Source organism: Tamandua tetradactyla, chromosome 9 (genome assembly GCF_023851605.1).
Source record: "Tamandua tetradactyla isolate mTamTet1 chromosome 9, mTamTet1.pri, whole genome shotgun sequence".
Taxonomy (NCBI): domain Eukaryota; kingdom Metazoa; phylum Chordata; class Mammalia; order Pilosa; family Myrmecophagidae; genus Tamandua; species Tamandua tetradactyla.
Genome location: NC_135335.1, coordinates 83750045 through 83773213, shown reverse-complemented (window position 1 = coordinate 83773213; position 23169 = coordinate 83750045). Strand labels below are relative to the sequence as shown.

Genomic DNA, 23169 nt, shown 5'->3' with positions numbered 1-23169 from the left:
ATAAATTGAAAGAAAATATTTTTACTTCATTCTTAATCACAATTACTTACCAATGGATATGTACACCTACTGGACACTGTGTAGCTTCTCAAGCCTTGGAATCAGATTGGACACCCCACTTCTCATTTTCTGATCCACCTTGATTTTCAAGCTGTAGAAAATCCAGCTTCACCAAAACATGAAATTATAGAAAGGATTTAGTGCAATTTCATGTTGAAAGTGTGAATTACCTCAACGACTAGGTTATGCAGTATCTGACAGATGTAACATCTCCCCATGCTTTGAAATTTTAAATATCCTGAGATACCCCTGGGTGTCACTCAGTTTGGGAAAATCAACTTTAAGTGACTTGCCCAGGGGAATATAACTAGGAAGAGTTAGAACCAACATTTAATTTAATATTTTGACTTCAAGTCTAGCTCTTAAGCCATTTTTAGGACCTTTCTTACAAGATCGTGTTTCCCCTGCTATTCAGTCTTTTCGTATGAACTTATGATGCAGCAAGTAAAGTATGACCCACTTGAAGTCTTTAAAACAGAGGAAATTTAATATTGAGAATTGCGCTGTGATGTGAAGGCTGAGATGCCAAATCAGGGAATAGTGAGGCAGTCCAGATAGATACAAATGTAGGAAACTAAGACTCCTGTGGTGGCTGCCATGACAATGGCATAGGTAAAACTATAGGGCGCAGAAGCCAAGGTTGTGTTGGGCACAGAGTTGTGAAGGAATCAAAGCATGGCAGTGTTAAGGAATCCAAGCAGGACAGGTTTATTGAGAAAACAGAGTGAGAGCCAATGCGCTGGAAGAAGAAGGCTCTGACCCTCGTCTGAGGGTCGGTTTTTTCAGCTGAAGGAGAGAAACGGAAGTGGCCCCCATGCCACAGAATCCATTTTGTATGTCAAGTTCTATTTTCCAAGACCTGATAGGTAGCCTGGTAGAAGCTGGAGCCACAGTGGAGATGCAACCACTGCCAAGATGCTTCAGGAAAGGAAAAGAAAAGAGGCAGGTATGGGGAGGAAGGGGAGGTATGGATCCCCTGGCTTCTACCCTTTCTCCATCCTCCAGTCCTCACCTCAGTGCCTCCCAGTGGCCAAATATACCATGAAGCCAGAGAGCAATGGGACATGGGAATATATATATATATATCCTATGATACAGGTATATTGGGGTTCTCCAGGGAAACAGAACTGACAGGAGATACAGATATATATATATATATATAATGAAATTTATTATAGGATTTATTATACGAATTGGCCCAAGCAAATTCAGATTGGCAAATCTAAATTACACAGGGCAAGCCACAAGCAAGGAATGCTGATGAAAGTTTTTGATGAGTTCCCCAGGAGATACTGGCTGGCTGGCACAGAGATAAAAATTCTTCCTTCTGACCACTGAAATCATCAATCTCCCTTTAAGGCCTTAAACTGACTGGATGTGACTTCTCTCATTGCTGCAGGTATTCTCCTTGTAATCAGACATAGATGCAATCAACTGGCTAATGATTTAAATCCATGAAATATCCTACTAGCAACAATCAGGCCAGGGCTTTCTTTTTTTTTTACACGGGCAGGCACTGGGAATTGAACCCGGGTCTCCAGCATGGCAGGCAAGAATTCTGCCACTGAATCACCATCGCACCACCCCAGGCCAGAGCTTTCTTGATCAAACAACTGGACATCAGACCTAGCCAAGCTGACGCATGAATTTAACCATCACACAGAGCATGGTGGCTAGGGGATGGCAGGGAATGGATATGAACAAACAGGCAATTGGCTGGCATGACAAAGTGTAGTGTATATATTTTATACATCCAGTAATTCCTTTAGCAACTATTTATTGAGGCCCCGCTTGGTGCCAGATGTATCATGCTAGATGTTAAAGATACAATAATGAGTGAAACAGACCTGATCTCTTCTGGTAAAGAGATACAAGATGAATTACCATAAGAAACAATGAACACAGGCATATCTAACTATAAAGTGCTTTGTGTGTAATGAAGGAAAATGTCAGGGTACTACAAGGCAGCTGGTGATTTAGAGAAAGAATTCATGATCTCCCACCACTGTAAGTCCAGTGTTTTCCCTCCTGAGCTGTGTGTCTAGAAAGCTTACTGTCAGCAAATGAGAATACTTATATATCTTTATATAATATCTTTATACATTATATAAAGAAAGGACTTTTATAAAAAGATAAGACATTTATATTTTGACTGATGCCTATGTAATAAGGCTATATTATTTCAAAATTCTGTGTGTGACTGTGTATGAGTCCATGTTTGTGTGTGAGAAAGAGACAGGGACAGTCAGAGGGAGAGAGAGGGAAAGAAAAGTACAGTACAAAGAGAGAGCTCTTCAGGGAAATATTCTAAGGAGCCGGAGGCCTCACAGTTAATCTCTGTCATGCTTTCCAGTGCCCATCCCCTTCCCTCTCATGGTAACTTGTGATCCTGAAAGCATGAAAGAATTTGAGCCCTCCCCCCGCCTGACCATCTCTTTGGCGGCTCAGCCAGGCTGCATGGGAAACCCAGCTTTGAGCACAAACCCAAGGACAACACAGGAGCTGGTGGGCTCAGAAGACGTTTCCTCATCCAGTGGCCATGGATGACAACAGTGGGCAGAAGGGAGTTCACACTTATACATCCCTCTCTGAGGATGGCCTCTTTGGCTCTGTGGAACTGCCTAAAAGACCCAGGGGCAGACTCGTCATGCACAGCCTGGCCATGTTCGGCCGGGAATTTTGCTATGCAGTGGAAGCGGCTTATGTGACCCCAGTCCTGCTCAGCGTGGGCCTGCCCAAGAGTCTGTACAGCATGGTGTGGCTCCTTAGTCCCATCCTGGGATTCCTTCTGCAGCCAGTGGTCGGATCAGCCAGTGACCACTGCCGGTCCAAGTGGGGCCGGCGGAGACCCTACATCCTGACTCTGGGCATCATGATGCTCTTGGGCATGGCTCTCTACCTCAATGGAGATGCTGCACTATCAGGTATGTGGATGCACAAGCTGGACAGGCACGGGAAATTAAACCACCAAGCAACAAAATAGGAGGAAAATGTGTATTTCCTTATCTGCCACTAATTTAAAAATTGCTTAGAACTGATGGTCTCTCCCAGGTTACAAGGAGCTTCCACCTTTGATTTGCCATCAAATTCTGAAATTGGAGAACCTCTGCTTGTAGAAATGTCAGGATGCATTCATTGTCTTTTATTGTTGGGAGAATTTTAAAGTAGGATTACATTTTTATTTTGTAAAATTAAATATTTAAAAATATTTGTCAGTTGAGTTTTATCATGAGGTCATTATGTCTTGCTTAAAACTTTGTTAAATTGACCAGCTGTCAAATGGCTCCATTAATATTTATGATGAATCACCTATGTGTCCAAACAAGAGTTAATTCTGATCATAGCTTTGTAAAGAGCATTTTAATGATGCATGGCATCAGCTTGTCAGCTCAAGGGGACATTTTTGCATTGCAAATTCTGGACAATCACAAACTGGAAGAGTAAGCATATTTTTCTAGCCGTTAATTAGTAACTAGTGGTTTAGTACATAAAAAGTATCATTGAAAACAAAGGTTGCTAAAAATAACATACATTTTTAGATTTTCATTCTCAAGCTAGCAGAATAGATGATTGGTAGGCAGGGTAATTATTTATCATTTGTAAAATTAAAAAGACAGCATAAATACATAAATGTAGGCTATATCCAAAAAAAATTTGCCGAAAAAAAAAGAACTATAACAAACCTGATAAGAATAGTTGCCTCTAGGGAGAGAAACTGAAGGACTGGAGGTAAGAAGTGGAGAGTAGACTTTTTTCCTACTAATTTTTGTACTGTAATTTTTTTTAAACATGTGGGTGTGTCCCACATTATTCTTAAGTTAAAAGAGAAACTGAAAGCAAGGGAAATAATTTTTCGTTCTAGGAGATTGGGTGAATGAACTGCAGTATGCCCATAGAATATGATTTAGCTCTTAAAAATGGTGAAGTAGCTCTTCCTTTATTGAAATGAAGAGATAGGAGGAAAGTTAGTGATAGATGAGCACATACAACATGGTCCTCTTAGTCAATGCATCTCAGGGTTGTCCTCTTACCCACAGCATCTGCATCTCCCAGGGACTTGATAGAGATGCAAATTCTCGGGCTCCACCTCAGACCAACTGAATGGGTCCCAGCAATCTGTCTTTTAACAACCCCCCCCCCCCCCGCCCCCAAGTGATGTTTAAGCATGTTAAACTTTGAGCAGCTTGGTTTCGGTTTTCCGGTACAATTGCACACCTCTGTCTGAATGTGTATAATTATGTAAAAGGATGTTTGAAAGGATGATCATCACTGGCCCTGGGACTTGCAGCATTCCTCCAGCTTTTCTATATTTTGGAATTGTTTATAATAAACATACATAATTTAAAAATTTTTTTATTGACATAGAATTCACCCTTTTAAAGTGTACAGTTATCAGTTTTAGGTTAGTCATAATATTGTACAGCCATCACCACAATAGTTTTAGAACATTTTCTTTGCTCACAAAAGAAATCTTATAACGATTATCTCCCACCACTCCTAGGTAACCATTAATGTACCTTCTGTCTTTATAGATTTGCCTTTTGCCTGTTTAGGTCATTAGCACACTTAATTCATTAATTTTTAAAATTATCGTGATCACATATATACAACATAAAATTTGCCTTTTAACCATTTTTAAGTGTCTGATTCAGTGGCATTAATTACATTCACAATGGCATGCAACCACGACCATGATCCATTACCAAACTTTTTCATCTATCCAAACAGATACTCTGTACCCATTAGCAATAATTTCAAATTCCCTCATCTCCCACCAGCACCAGTAACTTCTCTTCTATTTACTCTCCTATGAATTTGCTTATTTTAGATCACTCATGTAAGTGGAATCATACAATATTTGTCCTTTTGTGTCTAGATTCTTTCACATAGCATAATGTTTTCAAGGTTCATCCATGTAGAAGCATTTATCAGGACCTCATTCTTTTTTATGGCTCAATACATTGAATGGATATACCACCTTTTGTTTATCTCATTCATCTCCTGTTGCATGTTGAGTTATTTCCACCTTTTGGCTATTTTGAATAATAGCATATGTAATTTTTTAAACTAGAAAATTAAAGCTATTTTTAATTTAGAAAAACAAAGCATAATGAAAGCCAAGGGAGAGGACTTTAATGATAGCAATTCCGGTGGTAATAAAAATTGCAGATCACTGTAAAGCAGAATCTAGGAGACCAATTTTTATTTCTCATCTAGCTTTGATTGCTGACCCCAAGAAGAAGCTGATTTGGACCATAAGCATCACTATGACGGGTGTGGTTCTCTTTGATTTTGCTGCTGACTTCATTGATGGTCCCATCAAAGCCTACTTATTTGATGTCTGCTCCCATCAGGACAAAGAGAGGGGTCTCCACTACCATGCCCTCTTCACAGGTAAAGAATATTACATTTCTCCTTCCGGTCCCCAGACACGCAGACACTTCTGCTCAGGTCGGTGATTATTTTGAATGAATGGATCAGCTGATGGGGTACAACCCTCAGGCAAACTCTGTCTCTGAACAAAGTCAGCTTGTGATGGAGCAGCTAGGGTTTTTGCAAAGGAACTTTACTTAAGAGCTTTTTGAAGAATGATTTAAGGGGACATTTATAATTACAATGAAAGGAGGCCTTGTGCAATTGACTTTTTGTTTAGAGTTGTGGGTCTCAAATGACAGGATATAGCATTAGCTTTGCCATAGAGGCAAATGCACTTATCTGGCCCCATCCTCCAATTATTTGTATTCGTGACTGTGGATTAGGACCAAGAAATTAGCATTTTTAATAAGGATCTGTTTTAGTTTCCTAGCCTGCTCAAAGCAGATGCCATGCAATGGGTTTGCTTTAAACATTGGGAATTTATTTGCTTAAAGCTTTGAGGCTTGGAAAATGTTCAAATTGAGAAATCTTCAAGGTGATGCTGTCTTCCCAAAAGGCCAGCTGCCACCAGTGATCCTTGTCTTCTGGTCTCTCCCTTCTTTTCTGGGTTTCATTGCTTTCAGCTTCCTGTTTCCTTCTCTCTTTCTTCATTTCTCTCTCCCTTTCCCTCACCATCTCCTTCTCTCTCCCCATTCCATTTACAAAGGACTCCAGTAAGAGGGTTAAAGCCCATGCTATGATAGGGTCCATATTTTAAAACTTCAACTTCTGTGTGAGACCAAAGGAAGAGATGTTTATTTGTTACAAAATTTATATTTTGGGTAGTGCATTATCTAATTTAACTTGCATGGGCAGTTTATTCAAACACCTATAATTACATGGGATCTTGAAAGTGGTGTGAAATCTTGTTGGCTTGTACAGGTTAGTGTGATGCCCTGATATATCCCAGAGTACTTTGGGCAGAGAATTAAAAAGTATTTGCAAAGTCCTCTTGGGGGACTGGGAAGAAAGGAGGAGAAATATTAAACTTCCCCATCTGGAGAATTCCTGATATTCTTTGAAGCAGTGGGGACAAACCAGTTCAACAGGCTGAGCCCTCAATCTTGTGGCATGCCCCTATGAAACTTATTCATGCAAAGGAGAAGCTAAACCTACTTATAATTATGCCTAAGAGTCACCTTCAGAGACTCTCTTTTGTTGGTCAGATGTAGCCTCTCTCTCTAAGCCAACTCAGCAGGTGAACTCAATGCCTTCCCCTCTATGTGGGATAAGACTACCCAGGGTGTAAATCTTCCTGGCAACATGGGACATGACTTGGGTAATGAGCTGGAACCTAGCCTCATTGGATTGAGAAAGTTTTCTTAGTTAAAAGGGGGAAGAGACAAAGTTCAGTGACTGAGAGATTTCAAACAGAGTCAAAAGATTATCATGGAGGTTACTGTTATGCATTATATAGATATCTCTTTTTGGTTTATGGTGTATTGGAGTGGCTAAAGGGAAGTACTTGAAAATGTTGAACGTTTTAAGCCTTGATTCTTAAAGATGGTTGTACATCTTTAAGATGGTTGTACATCTTTAAGCCTTGATTCTTAAAGATGGTTGTACAACTATAAAGCTTTTACAATGTGACCATGTGATTGTCAAAACCTTGTGGCTGACACTCCCTTTATCCAGGGCATGGACAGATGAGTAAAAAAATAAGGACAAAAAATAAATAAATAATAAGGGGGGATAAGGGGTAAAAAAAAAAATTGGGTAGATTGAAATAGCAGTAGTCAAGAGAGGGAGTGGTAAGGGGTCTAGGATGTATGTTTTTTAATTTATTTTTTCATTTTATTTCTTTTTCTGGAGTGGTGCAAATGTTCTAAAAATGATCATAGTGATGAATGCACAACTAAGTGATAACATTATAAGCCACTGATTATATACTTTGGATAGGCAGCATGTGTGTGAAGACATCTCATTAAAAATATTTTTTAACAAGCCATCCTAAATGAGGTGAGTCCCACCTTAACTAAAGTAGTCTCATCAAAAGGTTTTACTTACAATGGGTTTACACCCCCAGGAATAGATTACATTTAAGAACATGTCTTTCTGTAATACGCTCAGTTCCAAACCACCAAGGATCCTAAGTGATTCTGCAGCAGGTGTCCTATGAACTTAAAAATAAACAAGACACACATGCTTTACAGGATTCTTAGTTATATAAGAATTCTTAACTGGTTTGAAAAGACCTCACAAGGAGGACAATAGGGGCTCTCTTAGTTTCTTGGGGCAGTAGCTTGGCCTCCTTTGGTTGAGTCTGCTGGCCATTATGATAGCCATGTCCACCTTGTCTTTGGCAGTTAAATGCTGCCACCTGGCTTCTACCAACTTGGGACCTGATCATCCCCATTGTGTTTAAGGATTCCAGCTCAGTGATAGCAGTTCCCACAGTAATATCCGACCTACAGAGAAAGGTGACTACAGAGCTCTTCAGGGATAATGGAGTTAGTTTCACAAATTTATTTATTTATTTCTCACAGTTCTGGTAAAAGGTGCATTCTCCGGACATTCCTGGGGTGTAATAGCAGGCTTTCCATGATAAATCCACTCTAACATTCCAATCTCTCTAAGCCTCTGGATCCCCTCATCTATATTATACCAGGGCAGTTCTGGCATTTCAACCTCAGATCCATGTTTCAACCAACCATCCAAAGAAACTGTTACTGCTTTTTCTAACCCCTCGAGCTATAACATTGAGTGCAGAATCTCTGCTTAATATCTATAACTTCAGCCTGATCCAGCTTTATATTCCTCCCACCATTATCCCACATCCTTAAGATCCATTGTCACACATATTCCTCTGATTTCTGTCTACATAAATTGGAAAACTCATGCAGTTCTTTTGGAGTATAACGTACCTCCTCATGAGTGACACTTTGTACCTCACCCTTTGGGGCCTGCTGGGACTTTAGTTTAGTTATAGGTCTGGAAGAAATGATGGGTGGTGGGGGTGGGTCATGAAGAGAATTAGAAGTATCTTCCAAGCCATTGCTTCAGGGCATTCGTTTACAGTTTCATCTGGTGAAACAGGACTAATTACTCTAGGGTTAATCCCTTCAGGTGAGGTGGCTATGGCCTCAGGGCAGACTATTACAGGGTTATCTAGAAAAGATGCAGCACGATCTAGGTTTTCAACCTCTCTGCTGCCATCATCTTCAATCCATATGTCACCATCCCATTTTTCAGGGTCCCACTCCTTTTCAATAAATGCCCTCACTTTAACGGCAGACACCATGCAAGATTGAGACTTCAGTCTACATTGTAAAATTGCTACTCCAATGAGACTCTGAGTCTGATTTTCAGAGATCCCAAGGCTGTGGTTACAGGAAATAAGATTGTCCTTCAGGGCACTCAAAGAAACATTTGCATCTGGCAGACCGCACATAAGCTTCTCATTTGGAGCCTTCAGGTTATCCCTTTCCCTCATCAATGTATACAGCATATCTAACAACAACCAACCAACATCTCTATATCTCCTAATTCCGCAAAACTCCATAAAGGTGTCAGAAACATTATCCCCCAGAGGCTGGTTTCGTATAAGTGAAGCATTAGAAGAATTCAATGGTGATATTTTGACTATCTCTTTTGCCAACTCACCCCATGGATTGGCAGTGTCATTCTGATTATGTGAAACAGAGTCCTTAGTGCCTTTGAATCCAATCAGAGCAGAAAACCAATCATAAGAACCAATTTTTAAGATTCTGTTTCTTAAGAACAACTCCTGGTACCAAGCTGTATTAGCTAGGGTTCTCTAGAGAAAAAAAATCAGCAGGGGATATCTGTAAATATAAAATTTATAAAAATGTCTCACATAACCGTGGGGATGTAGAGTCCAAGGTCTGTGGGGCAGGTCACAAGCTGATAGCTCCAGTGAAGGTCCTCAACAAACTCTCAGGAGAGGGTGGCTGGCTGAAGCAGGAAGTGTGACTGTCTCTTCTGAAACCTCCTTAAAAGCCTTCCAGTGATTAGATTAAGCATCACTCATTGCAGAAGGCACTCCTCTTAGCAGATTGCAAATGCAATCAGCTGTGGATGCAGCCAATGTGATCGTGATTTAAGTCTATGAAATGTCCTCATCGCAACAGACAGGCCAGCACTTGCCTAACCAGCCCACCATGCATCACCATCTGGCCAAAGTGACACATGAACCTGCCCATGATACTTTCCAAGTGAGGGTTCACCTCCCGTTTCCCCATGGTTTCTAACTGATGACCTTGCTGATAGGAGGAACTTAGTAAATGTTAGTATGTAAAGGAGACTTTGTTTAATGATACTATTTGTGCCTTCGTGCAATTTTACATCAAGTTATATAAACTTCATGGTGAATTACATCCATCAGATGAATATGTTCCTTCAGTTTCCCTGAGTTGTCTCTGGACCAAGATTGAACTCTGGCACTCAGCCAACTGTCTCCAGTGGACCAGTAAGAGTGTACTGATGGCTCAGAGTAAGTTCTCCTCTTCCTATAAAAAAAAATCAACATCTTCCTATGGTAGAATAGTACAGTGGAGTCTTACCTCATATTAAGGCTTAGATTCTAAAGTTTCTGCATAAGTGATGATCACAGATAGTTTACGTTATCCAAAACATGTCTCAGATCACCCATAAAATGCCTTGTTGTGAACATAGAGTAATAGATATATGAATGTATCTTCAGAGTTACATCTCTAATGTTTACTTCTGGGCGTAGGATAAACTAGTAAAATAGCAGATAGAATTGCCCATGCTATCTAAATTGTTATTCTGGTCTTTCTAGCACTTTTGCATGCACTCTCTCTTTTTGGTAAAAATGTGAATAGTTGAATTTTTGTGAGTTAAATGTGGATTTGTGACTCTACCAGAGTGTTCTTGTAGTGAATGGGAGACCATATTAAAATATGGATCAATAAATAGCAGGCAGTGATGCATTCTTACTCTGCCCTACCCTTGCATATATGCAACCTCCTGAATTTACATAATCTTGGCAAAGAGATGATTCAGTTTTCTGCTGGAAACAAGCATTTTATGACCAAGACATTTTCAATGTCAGGGAGCATTTTGATTTTCATCACCAAAAAGATATCATTCATCCAAGGAATCCAATCACTGAGTAAACTGAAATTCTTTTTATTTGTTTCTGAGCTCTATTCCAGGCATAAAAATTTCAAATGTTTTACAAATACAAGTCAGAGGGTTCATGGCCAAAATATTTTCTAGTGTATTTCTGACATTTTTTTTTTTTTAAAGAAAATATCCTCTTGGCTGTCAGTGAGACATTGTATTCTTCTAGCTTCTGCTTTCTATATTCAAAGGTCAATAGCTCCTCTAATCCTGGCATTTGTGGTCTGATCTGTGTGCTCAGCCTGGGGGCAGGTTTGGTGGATCCACCCATGTCCTCTTACCTCACAGACTTTGTGAGTTGGGTGCATCTGAACCCATGGTTGGGTGCATCTGAACCCATGGTTGGGTGCATCTGAAGCTGTGGAACCCAGTGAACTAACAGGCCCATACTCACACTAGGAAGCCCCTTCTTTGTGCCAAAATACTTCCAACTGAGTTTATTTTTGCTAAATTGAACCCAAGGACTTGCTGTCATTAGCAGTGGGCTCTATCTAGTAGCTGGAGGCAGTGAGATGAGACAGGAGGGAAAGGACCTCCCAGTTTACTTCCCGGCTTCTCTATGTACTTGCTGAGAGACCTGAGTATTTCTGAACTTTTTCTTCCTCACAGTTTGTGAATCATGATGCAATGTTAGTTATTAAAATCCTGGCAAATGCTCTTGGGTCCAGAGCAAGAAACCATTGAAAGGAGGCAGCACCAAGCACTTCTATTTACTCGATTTCCTATATTCTCACTGGCCCTGTTTAACTTGTTACCACCTGGGGAGATCAGGGAACTTGATATATGTTCATCTTTGGCAGATGTTGCTAGGCCTAGCATACTTTTAACTTTTCTGTTTTTCAATACTTCAAAGTATGTCCCAAAGTGTTAACATGTAACAAATGCTCTAATTAGCAAATATTTAAGGAATAAGAAAAAAGTCTTAAAAATGAAGTTTAGACTTGGACCTGTTTGATAGAACCATTGCACAAGGGAAAAGGAGCTGTTTTCCACGGTTGAGGCAGTTGTAACCTTTTCTAATTCATGAGGGATTGCTGGTTGGGTGGTTTTGTTTCATTAGCTGGGTGGCATTTGAAGTTTCTGCTCCCAGTGAATGTTCAAATCTCCTTGTTCAGGTTGCTTTGGAAGGATATAGCCAGGGCAGAAGCCAAAGACTTTTCATTTCAGCATTTTTGGCATCCTAAGTGACTTGGGGCAAAGCACTTCATTGCCTCCCGCTACCATGTCCTTTCCACTCAAATATTGACAGTGCAACTCTCAAAGAATCATGGCATGTTAGAAAAGAAGAGGGAGCCTGAGGGGATTTTTGTCCTTGCTCCTTTCTCTGCTGGAAAGCTCTTTCTCCAGATGACAATTGGCTTGGTTCCCCTCCTTGGTTGATCACAATCTCTGATCACATGGCACGCCTTCAGCCATGTCTCCACCATCCTTCCGTAGCCCCTTACTCTGTTTTCTTTTTCTTCATCACACTTCCTGGCATTATATTATGTATTCATTTGTTTATTGCTTATTGGTTGCCATCGCCCAGTAACATATAAGCTCCTTGAAGGCAGGGGCATTGTCTTACTGTTTGGGGTGGCATAACCAGTGCTTAGAATAGTGCCTGAAATATGGAAAGCATACACTAAATATTTATGGCGTAAATATTCTATTTTAGCATCAGCATTTAACCTTTGGGGAAGCTGTGTGTCAGAAGGCGACATGATTTAAACAAAAGCCACACAGCTGGTTTGTGGTAGACCAGGGGCCAAAATCACCCAATCAGCCAATGAACCAAAGGCTAGGTTCATGTCTTGGTCTGGATTTCCCTAAAAACAGCCCTAGAGGAGGTTTATGTGCAGGTATTTTATTGCGGAAGGATTTTAGAGAGCAAAACTAAGGAAATGGGGAGTGGAACAGGAAAGGAGGGAAAGACAACACAAGAAGGAATGCAGAGTTGACTTTTTCTGTAGTTGGTTGCTCACCTAGAGCCTTATGATATGCATCTCAGAACTTTACTGAGGGAAATAGAGGGGAAGAGGAATCTATGTGCTCCAATAGCCATTGACCGTATGCACCTGTGCAAAGCTGGTCATTGCCCGCTTGGAACTGGTTAACACAGTAGCTGCTGGAGCAAGACGAGGAAAGGAGGAAAGGATTTGCCAAGTGGCACACAGGGCTATCTGATTCAGTTCATGACTTTTAATCCTGAGCTTTTTTTTTACTCTGGTGTACATGCTCCATGTTACTCGTTACCACGGGGAGGAGTTAAAGCATTTTGCAAAGTACCTAACCATTTACTTTACAGAGGAATGAACAGCTGCAACTCAGAATTGAGAACATTAATCCTGGAGACTTAAAGAAAACTGAAGGTAGCAACAAATGACTCCAGAACCAAGCCAACTAGGACCTAAGTTTGCACTCATTATTTCTAATACTTATGCAAAAACAGAAACAAAAGTCAGATTTGTTTGTGTGTGTGCCATTTCAGAAAATGAGAAGTTTTAAGAACCTTATCTGATCTAGGGTAGCAATAGTGATTAATGTGCTCAAATTGAAAAAATTGCTTTGAGCAAAATTATGGGGTAATTAAGGTGAATGCTCTTGTGTGAACCTTATTGCATTAGCCATTTAGCAGTTTCAATCTCTGTGCATAATCTGTTTCTGGAAAACACACATTCATTTTTTTAAGGTCTATGGAAGAGCTAATACTAAATAATGGAAAGTGTTAGATGAACCTTTTTGTTTAAAATGGGTGTGAATCCCAAATCATAAACTTGATTTAATTGCTTCCATTTTGAGCCCAAAAACTGCCCCAGGATGGTGAAAACTCAGTCACTTTGGAAGGCTCTCTCACCCCTTTCCTCAAGGGTTGTGTCTAAGTTCTGGGGAAATAAAAGTGAAAAGGCTGTTGGTGGAGGAGGAGCATCTGCTTTTTTTTCTTTCCAGATCATGTGATTTCAATTCTTTCCATATGACCAGGTGATGGGGAAGGAGGTGAGGGAGAGGAAAATGCACAGATTGATTTCAGTCCTTAACCTCCCTAATGTACCCACTTGCTTGCATCGGTTGCAGATAGAAGATCATTCCATGATTTATGGGACTGACTGCTGCCTGCATCTCTCACACTAAAGTCATTGATTTGTATGAATAGCCCCCACTCTTCATTAATCACAATTTAATGTAAGAGTTTGCAATGCAGGAAAAAAAATCACATGGGAAAGAAACATGGACTCATAGGCCCAGCCACTAACCATTATGAATCATTTGCTGCCTTTTAATATATGGACTATTCTATTCTGGAAAATGCCCCAAAGGTCGTATTCTACCCCTGAATATCCTGACAATTAAAGTCCCCAAGAAGCAGTTTTAAGATGAATGACCTACCAGCACCTTTGTTAGCTCACGTTCTCTGGTAACGCATGCTATGGATTTGAGCCTGGACTCTTCAGAACCCTTCATAAAAGTTTCTGAGGGCAGCCCTCTTCAACCCAAATGTGGGGTGCCTAGGGGCACCTGTCACTGGCCAGTCAAACTGTGTGAGGGCAGGGGACATGGCCTCTTTCCTACACAGATACTGCTAGTGAGCCCAAAGGGACTTGTGCCACCAGAGACAGACCAACCCCCCAAATTGAAAACAGAGTGGTTAATTTTTTATTATAAAGAGCAGCAATAAGTTAGTAGCCTGGAAGATTCAGAAAAGAATGAGATGCCATGGGACATGAGATCTGATGAGTAATGACATTGAGTGAGTATTGAGTTCTCAAAATGGACAGCTCGCACCTGGGAGAAAGCAACCAGAGCCCTGGAAGTCTCAGGACACCCACGTTACATGTCCCTGGATGGACACATGCATTCCCTTGATTAAAAAAAAGGCTGATAGGCACAGAACACTGCTACCAGCTGGCAAGGCACATAGTGACTTCTGCTTGCTTGCTTTCCCAACTTCTTGCTTCATGAAGCTCCCCCAGGGGCGTTTCCTTTTTCATCTCCACAGGTCTCTGGCTGTGTGGGCTCTGTTGGTTGTGTTGGCTCTGATTGTTGCAGCATTTGGTTTTTAATGTCATCTGTTCACACAGGGGTTTACTGGGATACCTATTGTCCCATGGCATCTCAGTGGTTAGGCTGAGCCATCTCTCATTCCCATCTGCAAGACCCCTTCAGGACCAAGCATTCTCAGCTCCCTCCATGACATCCTGTTCTTCCCACAGCTTGCCAGTGTGATGTGAACTCTGTGAACCCCAATCTCTCTAAACTTTGGTTTCCTTGCCTCTAAACTAGAGATAAAAATAGTATCTTCCTCAAAGGATTGTTAATGAGGATTGTTTGGGTTACTATATGTCAAATGCTGAGAACAGAGCATGGACCGCAGCAAGTGCATCTTCTAGGCACACCACACAACCATTTCTTCCTTGAGACTTTGCTACCTCCCTGGGGTCTGCCCAGGAAATGAGGCACTAGATCTGCTCTTAGATCCCACAATCCACCTGGGGGAGGGAAGTGGTTTGCTCTCCCCCTGTCCCCACCCCTCCAACCCTGACTAGACTCAAGGAACATGGAGCAGAACCACCACTGCCTTAGGAATTCACCAGTATGTGTGCACCCATCATGAATGCTCTGACTACTACAGAATGCTTCTTTCTTAAATCACTACCGAATCTATTGTCCTGTGCCTTTGGAGCATATGAGCCTTTGAAACTCAGAAGCAAGGAAAAGCATTCTTGTTTCTCTGCTATCTGCTGTTATGTCCTTTCTCAAAAGCAATGAGGCCCAGCTTGAATGTGAATGAAGGGTCTAGCAGGACAAGGAAATACCAGGGTTGCGGTGAGTGGATGGAAACAGTGGTTAATATTTTAAACATTATCTCACAGTATTTTAAGAGAAAAATTGCTTTATAAATCTAAAGTAATATGAGGCCTGCTTGTGTCTACTCTCTTTGGCCAGAACATACGTGTCAGTGGGTCACAATTTTCTTGCTCATTATTGTTTCCTCAGTGCCCAGCTGAAGTCCTGTTGATAGTAGGAGCTCTATCAATTTCTATTGATAAAAAAATAGTGTCAGGGTCACACACATGCACCCAATAGCTGGTTCTCAGGATTACTCACTAGTGTTGAGTGTATATGTGTTGGGAGTAGGTTAGAACCATGCATCTAATCTGGCACATTTATTTCTATTTTCCCAACATATAGGAAAGAACCTGATCTACCCTCTTATGAACCTCATGGAAATTTGGGGATATCTTTAGTCTATCCCCCTTCTGAGGTAAAGTGACCAGTGACACAGTTAGACCTCTTGACTTGAACTGTTTCATCAACAGTGTTGAGATTGTTTAGCCATAAACCTGATGCAGAGAGGCAATTAATTATAGGCACTTAGTAGGTCTGATTTAGGAGATAAACTCTCTTTAGATTCCTTTATCCTGAAAGATCCCCAATTTCCCCATTTTACCTATTGTACCCATGGATTAAAGAAAAAAAATAACCATTTATACATGCTTGGGCTTCTTCAGGATGAGCCTTTGTTCAAGTGCATCGTTAGTTATCAAGTATAACATCTGTCTGCCAAAGCCATTCAGTCTCACAAAGCAGGCTCTGGTCTGGGTTTGTTTGCAAGCAACATGAGCTAGCTCCAGTAGGAAGGAGCCAGCTGGACCATTTGCCAGACCTTTGTTAAAGCTTGTTATCTAATGTGGCAGCAGATGTCCTTTGGATGCTCCAGCTTCTCACTTCTCCAATACTTGGTGATTGATTCCAGGAGCCCCAGTGTGGCTGATCTTGGCAGTACAGATAAATGCAGTCTGGCTATAGAGATGGAAAGGCAGTAAAAAGATAAAAGCCTTTCTTGCAGCTAAGATGTCTAGGCTTTGCTCAGATGATTATGCTTGAAGACAAAAATCTCTAGTTTAAGGAGGGGAAGCAAAAAGGAAAGACCTCCACACATTCCTACAGCCTTCTATTGATCCTCATTATACTTGAAGATGTGAATAAATTGAATCTAAATGTTTTCTTCCACTATTTTTTTTATTTTTTCATTTTTATTATGGGTAATTGGAAGTATTTTAGAGAAAATTAAAGCAGGAAATGAGGATAAATGAGGGTAAAGAGAAGAAAGAAAGGGCTGGTTTTCCGTAGGGTGGTCAGAAAGTGGTAATAGAGTAAAGTCTTGAATAAAGTAAGGTAAAGGAGTGAGCAGGGAGGTGATGGGGAAAACTATGCAGGCAGATGGACTAGGAAGGAAAGACCCTGAAGTAAAAGTTACCTGGACCAAAGCCAAAGTCCAGTGTGGAGAAGCAGAATGAGCTTGTGGGAGCGTGGATGGTCCACGACAATAGAGAAGTGGGAAAGGCCATTGATTCAATATATTGTTTCTTAGAATAATTTTCCCAGTGACTCAGTGTCTCTTCTTGCCACATCCTGTTGTAACCTGCAGCTACATGCCACAGTAACCTAGGGACAAATGAGACAATTTTTCCAGTTTTTCTTATCTTTCTAAAGAAGTGAATACTATAAATTCTCACAATTACTTGTCAGGGTAACTTCTCTACCAGCCCACAATTTCATAACACAAATCACAGATCCCTTTTAATTTTTTCAAATTAACCTTGGTATTTCAGGACTGCAAACCATCATGCTTTATCAGTTCTGGCTTGTTAGTCAACTATCCTTTGAGAACAAAGTTCCATTCCTCAAGAAGTGAGTTGACAGTGGAGCAGGTTTGTTGGAAGTTGCTCTATTGCCTGACCATTCAAAGAGTGGTAGTTGGACCAGCAGCACTTAAAAGGAAGGACGACTCTCAGGCCCAACCCTAGACCTCCCTTAGAACCTCCATTTTAATAAGAAACCTCGGTGATTCTTATGCACCTTAAAGTTTAAGACACACTGCTCTAGCTTATTTAAAAAATGAGAGAGTTACACTATTTACCCTTTCCAAGTTTGAGGTGCATTTCTTTTTCACAACACTTGTCATACACCACACGAGAGTCAATGGTAAGCCCAGGTCTCCTCTCCCTGAACCACTATAGCCTTTAACTTTCTTACCTAATTAAATTAGATGAGCTCCAAACAGCCTTCTACTTCCCAAACCATTTTTGAGTATATGTTGAATGCCTATGAAGGTCATAGCTAATTAGGAAAGATCATATAATAATTATCAGTATTCAACATCATCTTGATACCACTAACTAACTGTTCAGAGCTTCTTACACGCTGAAAGCACCCAGCTCACAGTTCTATCTTATCACTTATTACATTCTTTGGAAAATAAATGTTTACTATCTGCCTCTCCCATTTGGGACCTTCTTGTGGGAGGAGGAGGTGGAATGCTGTGTCTTGTTTATGTATGTGTATATTTAATGCTGATACATATTTATTGAACTAAACTAAATCAGTAGACATGCAGCTGAACTAAGAAACCCTCCAATTATAGAAATCTGTATTGTTTTCCCAAAGCTGCCAGAATGCAAAATATCAGAAATGGATTGGTTTTACAATGGAGATTTATTAACTTACGATTTATAGGTCTTAGGCTGTGAAAATTTCCCAGTTACAGCATCAACAGATGATACCTGAATTCTGAAGACAGGCTGCTGGCATTTGGGACACCTCTGTCACATGGGAAGGAACACGGCTGGCCTCTGCTGGTGCTTCTCTCCCAGGAGTCATTGCTTTCCACTCCTGGTTCCAGTGGCTTCCTCTTTGGGTCTTCTCTTAGCTTCCCTGGGGTTTGTTGCTCTAAACTCTCTCCAAATTTCTCTGGGTGTTTCTCTCTGAGCTCTTTGGGCTTTTCCTGTGTCCTTTATCCTCTCATAAAGGACCCCAGAAAAAGGATTAAGACCCACCTTGAATGGGAGGGGGTCACATCTTAATTGAATTAACCTAACCAAAAGGTGCCACCCCAAATAGGTCTGAACCCGCAGGAATGAATTAAAAGAACGTGACTGTTTCTGTCGACGTGACAGCTTCAAATGAGCACAGAATAATTCAAGTCAATATCTAATATGAATCCCCTAAACCACCATTCCACTGTGCCAGGTAGGATTCATTTCACATAACAGTTTTTTTTTTCAATATAATTTTATTGAGATATATTCACACACAATATAACCTATCCAAAGCATATAATCAGTGGTTCACAATATTATCACATATTTGCGTATTCACTGTCAGGATCATTTATCGAATACTTACATTACTCCAGAAAAGGAAATAAAAATAAAAAAGAAGATCCCAAACATCCTGTACCCTTTACCTCTCCCTCTTATTGACCATGAGTATTGCAATCTACCCAATTTTACGACTTACAATAGAGGTAAGTTAACTAAGTGTATCATCAGAGACAGATTTATAGATTAGTGGAAAAGAAGAAAATATACAAATATAAATCCATACAAACATTGACTTTTTTTTGCTATACAGTTATGCAATCATTATCAAAGATCAGGCATACTGGATTCTAGTTCAACCACTTCAGGTATTTCCTTCTGGCTATTCTAAAATATTAGACCCTAAAAAGAAATATCTATATAATGAAAATCAAAGGTCACAGCCATTTGTTAAAGCCTAATTTCTCAGTTACACCTCCTCCCTCTCATTTGATCTTTCTCTCAATATTTGGGGATATCTGAACAATGACCATTATAATTTCTTCATGCTGGAAAGGGGTGTTGACCTTGTGGGGTAGAGGAATGAAACTGCACATAATAGTTCTTTTGAATAGGCAGAGAAGTTCTGTTTTACATTTCCCTAATGAGCCACCTGGGGATGCGTAGTAGAACAGAAAGTTTGAAGGAAACATGCCTGATATGAGAATTGAATGGCAATATGGCAAATAATCCTTGATCTGGTTACAGTCTTTTTTTTTAAAGTGTAAGTTGATTATTGGGTTAATTTAGGTCTGTGTTTTTCTATTGGGGTTTGCAGTTTGCAAAGTCTGGGGACATTTTGATTATTACAGTTGGGGGTAATGGTGATGCTACCAGCTTCTAGGAGGCAGAAGCCAGAGCTGCTGCCAAACATCTTACAATACACAGGAAAGTAGCCTGTTCCCCGAGAAAAGAATTATCCAGCCTCAAAAAACAATCATGCTGAGGTTAAGAAACTTTAATTTAGATAGACCCTTACAGTAGTGCTGGGAATTTTAAAAATTTTTCCTTGTCCTTTGCTTGTCTCAGCACATGACTTCTGATATTCTCAGTATCTCCAGGATTGAATGAAAGAGGGTCATTGTCTAATGAAGACACAGAGGCACCGCGAGCCCCAGAACTGCCCTCTAGTCAGCAATAGAGTGGCAATGGCTTTGGGATCTCCCCCTCCTTTCAGATTCCCAGTACCTACCATCCCAGACATGTCATTATATTTGCCATTTATCTGTTCATGTATATGCCCATCATCCACAACCGGACCATCCATTCCATATTGGCAGAGAATATTTGTCTTGCTTCATTGCACCCCATCGGGAACAATTTTCTGTAATTCTACCTCAAGATGCTTTGGCACTCAAAGTATGGTGATGATGCTGTATTTTTGGAATTTGGTGATTTGACTATTGGTCATCTGTAAAAAGGCTATGGTAAATAGCAATTTCACTTCACTACAACACGAAGTGACAATAACTGTCTATTCTACCGCCATTCTGGATAAGTTAGGATTGATAGTACTTTTCATTCAGATTTGTGTTCCTGGAATCAGGGTTTAGATACATTTTGATATTTGGAATTAGAAATGGGGAATTCCTTAAGTTCTATTTTCTTCTTTGTTTCCTGGTTTTGTAGATGCTTGCTTATCTGGGAAATAAAATGGAGACTTCACTTACATGAAGGAGAAAAAAAAAAAAAGTGGATCTGTCCAGGTAGATATCTATGTCTAGTAACGCTTGAGAGGCACTTAATGGTTTCTGACAAAAGGATCAGCCATAGAAACGTTTGTGACATGAGTAGAGGCTGTATTAGGCTCCATCTCCTGGTTTCTCCATGATATGCCCCCACTTTAGCTTCATGTTCTCAAAAGAAGCACCCATTCCTGTCACCAGCAGGAACATCTAAGGAGCACTTACTACTTTACTGCTGAGTTGTATAATCTGCTGCCCATACAAGGAGAACTTTTGTCTCAACACAGTAATTTACAAGAACAAATCATTAATAATGGGATTTCAAACACTGGGCTATAAGGTTGGGATTGATTTCAATATCGCTCAAGTCACACTGAGTTTAAACGTAAGAAACTAAAACAAGCACCCAAAAGATAAGAGTCCTGTGAAATGAAAACCAGATTTAAAAAAATTGATGTTTAAACTTTTGTTCTTATGTTTTCTGTGGCTGCCAACTGCAAACAAGGACCTTGGGCTTCTAATAGAGGAAAGAAGACAGATTCCAAAGATATTTGACCTTTACAAGCTTGTGTCCTCTTAGAAAGCTCATTAACAGATGGACAGCAATCCAAAGGATTTTATTTTATTGCTGTCAGAAATTGGTTTTGGGGGGGGGCTGTTTTGGGTCAGGAATTTTAGCTCAAAAGCAGTGAAGAAAAGCCACCGCATCCCTGATGGTGGCGATATGTACTAAGCATGCACTTGTACTAAGCGTGCACTGTGTGTCTGTGCGTATCCCGGCAAATCATGACTGGCATGTTACTTTCTTTACAGATGAGGAAGCCCCATTCACAGCAAGTCAACCTGCCTGGTCCAGGTGTCTCAGTCTCATAGCGTTACTTGTCTAATCACAACCAGATTGCCTTTGCTACCCTCGGAGAGCTTTGCCCCTGAAGGGGAGGGACCTGCACAATGGGAGAAGAAGAAATGGACTGCCAAATAGGCTAATATAGCTCTGTCTTGCTTTCCAGGTTTTGGAGGTGCCTTGGGTTACATTTTGGGTGCCATAGACTGGGCCCATCTGGAACTGGGAAGAGTTCTGGGCACAGAATTTCAGGTCATGTTCTTCTTCTCCGCCTTGGTGCTCACTTTATGCTTTGCGGTTCACCTGTGCAGCATCCCTGAAGCCCCACTCAAAGGTGGTGCAAAGGACATGCCTCCCCAGAAAGCCCTCCAGAGCCCCCCGTTGTCATCAGACGGAATGTACAAGTATGGCTCTATCAAGAAAAATGGTGATGTAAACCCAGAACTGGCAATGCAGGGAGGAAAACACAAGAACCTTGCTGAACAGGTAAGGAGGCAATCTCTTTTTCTTTTAATTGGAAAAATATTCTGCTTTTGCCCTTTTTCTTTTTTTAAAAAAAAATATTCTTTGTTTGTTTGTTGATCATAAAGAGTTTGTAAAGTCTAATGGAATAATCCCCACTAACTGTTATTCCTTGGCATTAAAACTTATCACCTGGGGAAAAAATGTCAGCATTTTTTGTCCATCCCTCCTATGTTTCACTCTTTTCAGGCCATTGAACCAGGGAATATGAGGCCGATTGTGAATGGTTAGACCACAAAGAAGCCTGGAATCATCCATAGGCCAGAAGAGATATTTTTTATCTCTTAGGTTAGGGTTATAAATCTTCTCCTCCAAGTGGCAACATCCCCAGTTTGGCGACTGTACCAGGCATATTAAATTTAGGAATTGTGAATTGAGTGGTTTCAGCCATTTTCCAGTGACCTGCACAATGAATTCATTAGCTTAAAAATGTAAAGAAGACTCTACCAAATATAAGAGAAATGGGACTAGGTTCATAAGAAATGGTCAATGAGAAAAATTTAGAACTGTGCTGGCCAATACAGTAGTTACTAGCCCCAAGTGACTATTTAAATTAAAATGACATGAAATTAAAACTTTAATTTCTTAGTTGGACTAGCCACATTTCAAGTGGTCAGTAGCCAAATTGCAGGAGAGAGAGGGGAGGGATGTGTGTGTTAGTGGCTATTGTATAGGATGGTGCAGATATAGAACTTCCTTCACTGTAGAAAGTTCTATCGGATAGGTCTTGTACAAAAACTGCATCCTCCTTCAGGCTGAGTTTGAATTACAACCTCTTGGGGATACAATACAAAGAATCCCCTCATTGGCAAAGAGGTTGTTAGAAGACCTGGTTCATATCTTGATTTCTTTAGCTAGCTGACCTACATTAGTCATTCAACAAATAATTCTCAGGAACCTGCTGAAGAGTAGCCTAAATAACAGTGTAGATATTCACAAAAGATTGTGCCTTTGGAGTATGATCTTGGACAAGCTGCTTAAATTCTTTGTGCCCCAGTTTCCTCTTCTGTAAATTGAGAAAGTAATTTTATCTACCGTCAGGGTTTTTGTGCAGATTGCATGAGACAACCCATGTAAAGTTGTTGCTTAGAGTGGTTCTCACCACATGGTAAGGTGTTAGGTCTAAGTATTACTATTATGAGCCTACAAAAATGCTGAGTGCTTTCAGCACAAACAGGGAGCAGACACAACTGTAAACTAGCAGAACTCTCAGGTTGTGTGAGTTCCTCATCCTCTGGGAGTTTGCCTTCTCTTGTAGCCTTGCCCTGACTATTTTCTAGGATTATTGAGATGTTCAACTGAGATAAAACATGAAAACATATTTTTAAAAGTTTTCATCAGACTGTATATTAAAATCATGACTCATTTAACAATCACAAATACTGGGGGTGGGTGGGGGGATGCTGGTGAGTGTAGT

General features: G+C 40.5%; 1 protein-coding gene across 4 annotated transcripts in view; it reads left to right on the top strand.

The window, feature by feature from the left end:
* The first annotated feature begins 2599 nt into the window (after positions 1-2599).
* Positions 2600-23169, top strand: part of SLC45A2 (solute carrier family 45 member 2) — a 41600-nt gene continuing 21030 nt past the window's right edge. For all 4 annotated transcript variants that reach the window (XM_077115141.1, XM_077115140.1, XM_077115143.1 and 1 more), the window contains exons 1-3: positions 2600-2984; positions 5278-5454; positions 21397-21716. In XM_077115141.1, the coding sequence (XP_076971256.1) occupies positions 2600-2984; positions 5278-5454; positions 21397-21716 (882 nt within the window). The remainder of the gene's footprint in view (positions 2985-5277; positions 5455-21396; positions 21717-23169) is intronic.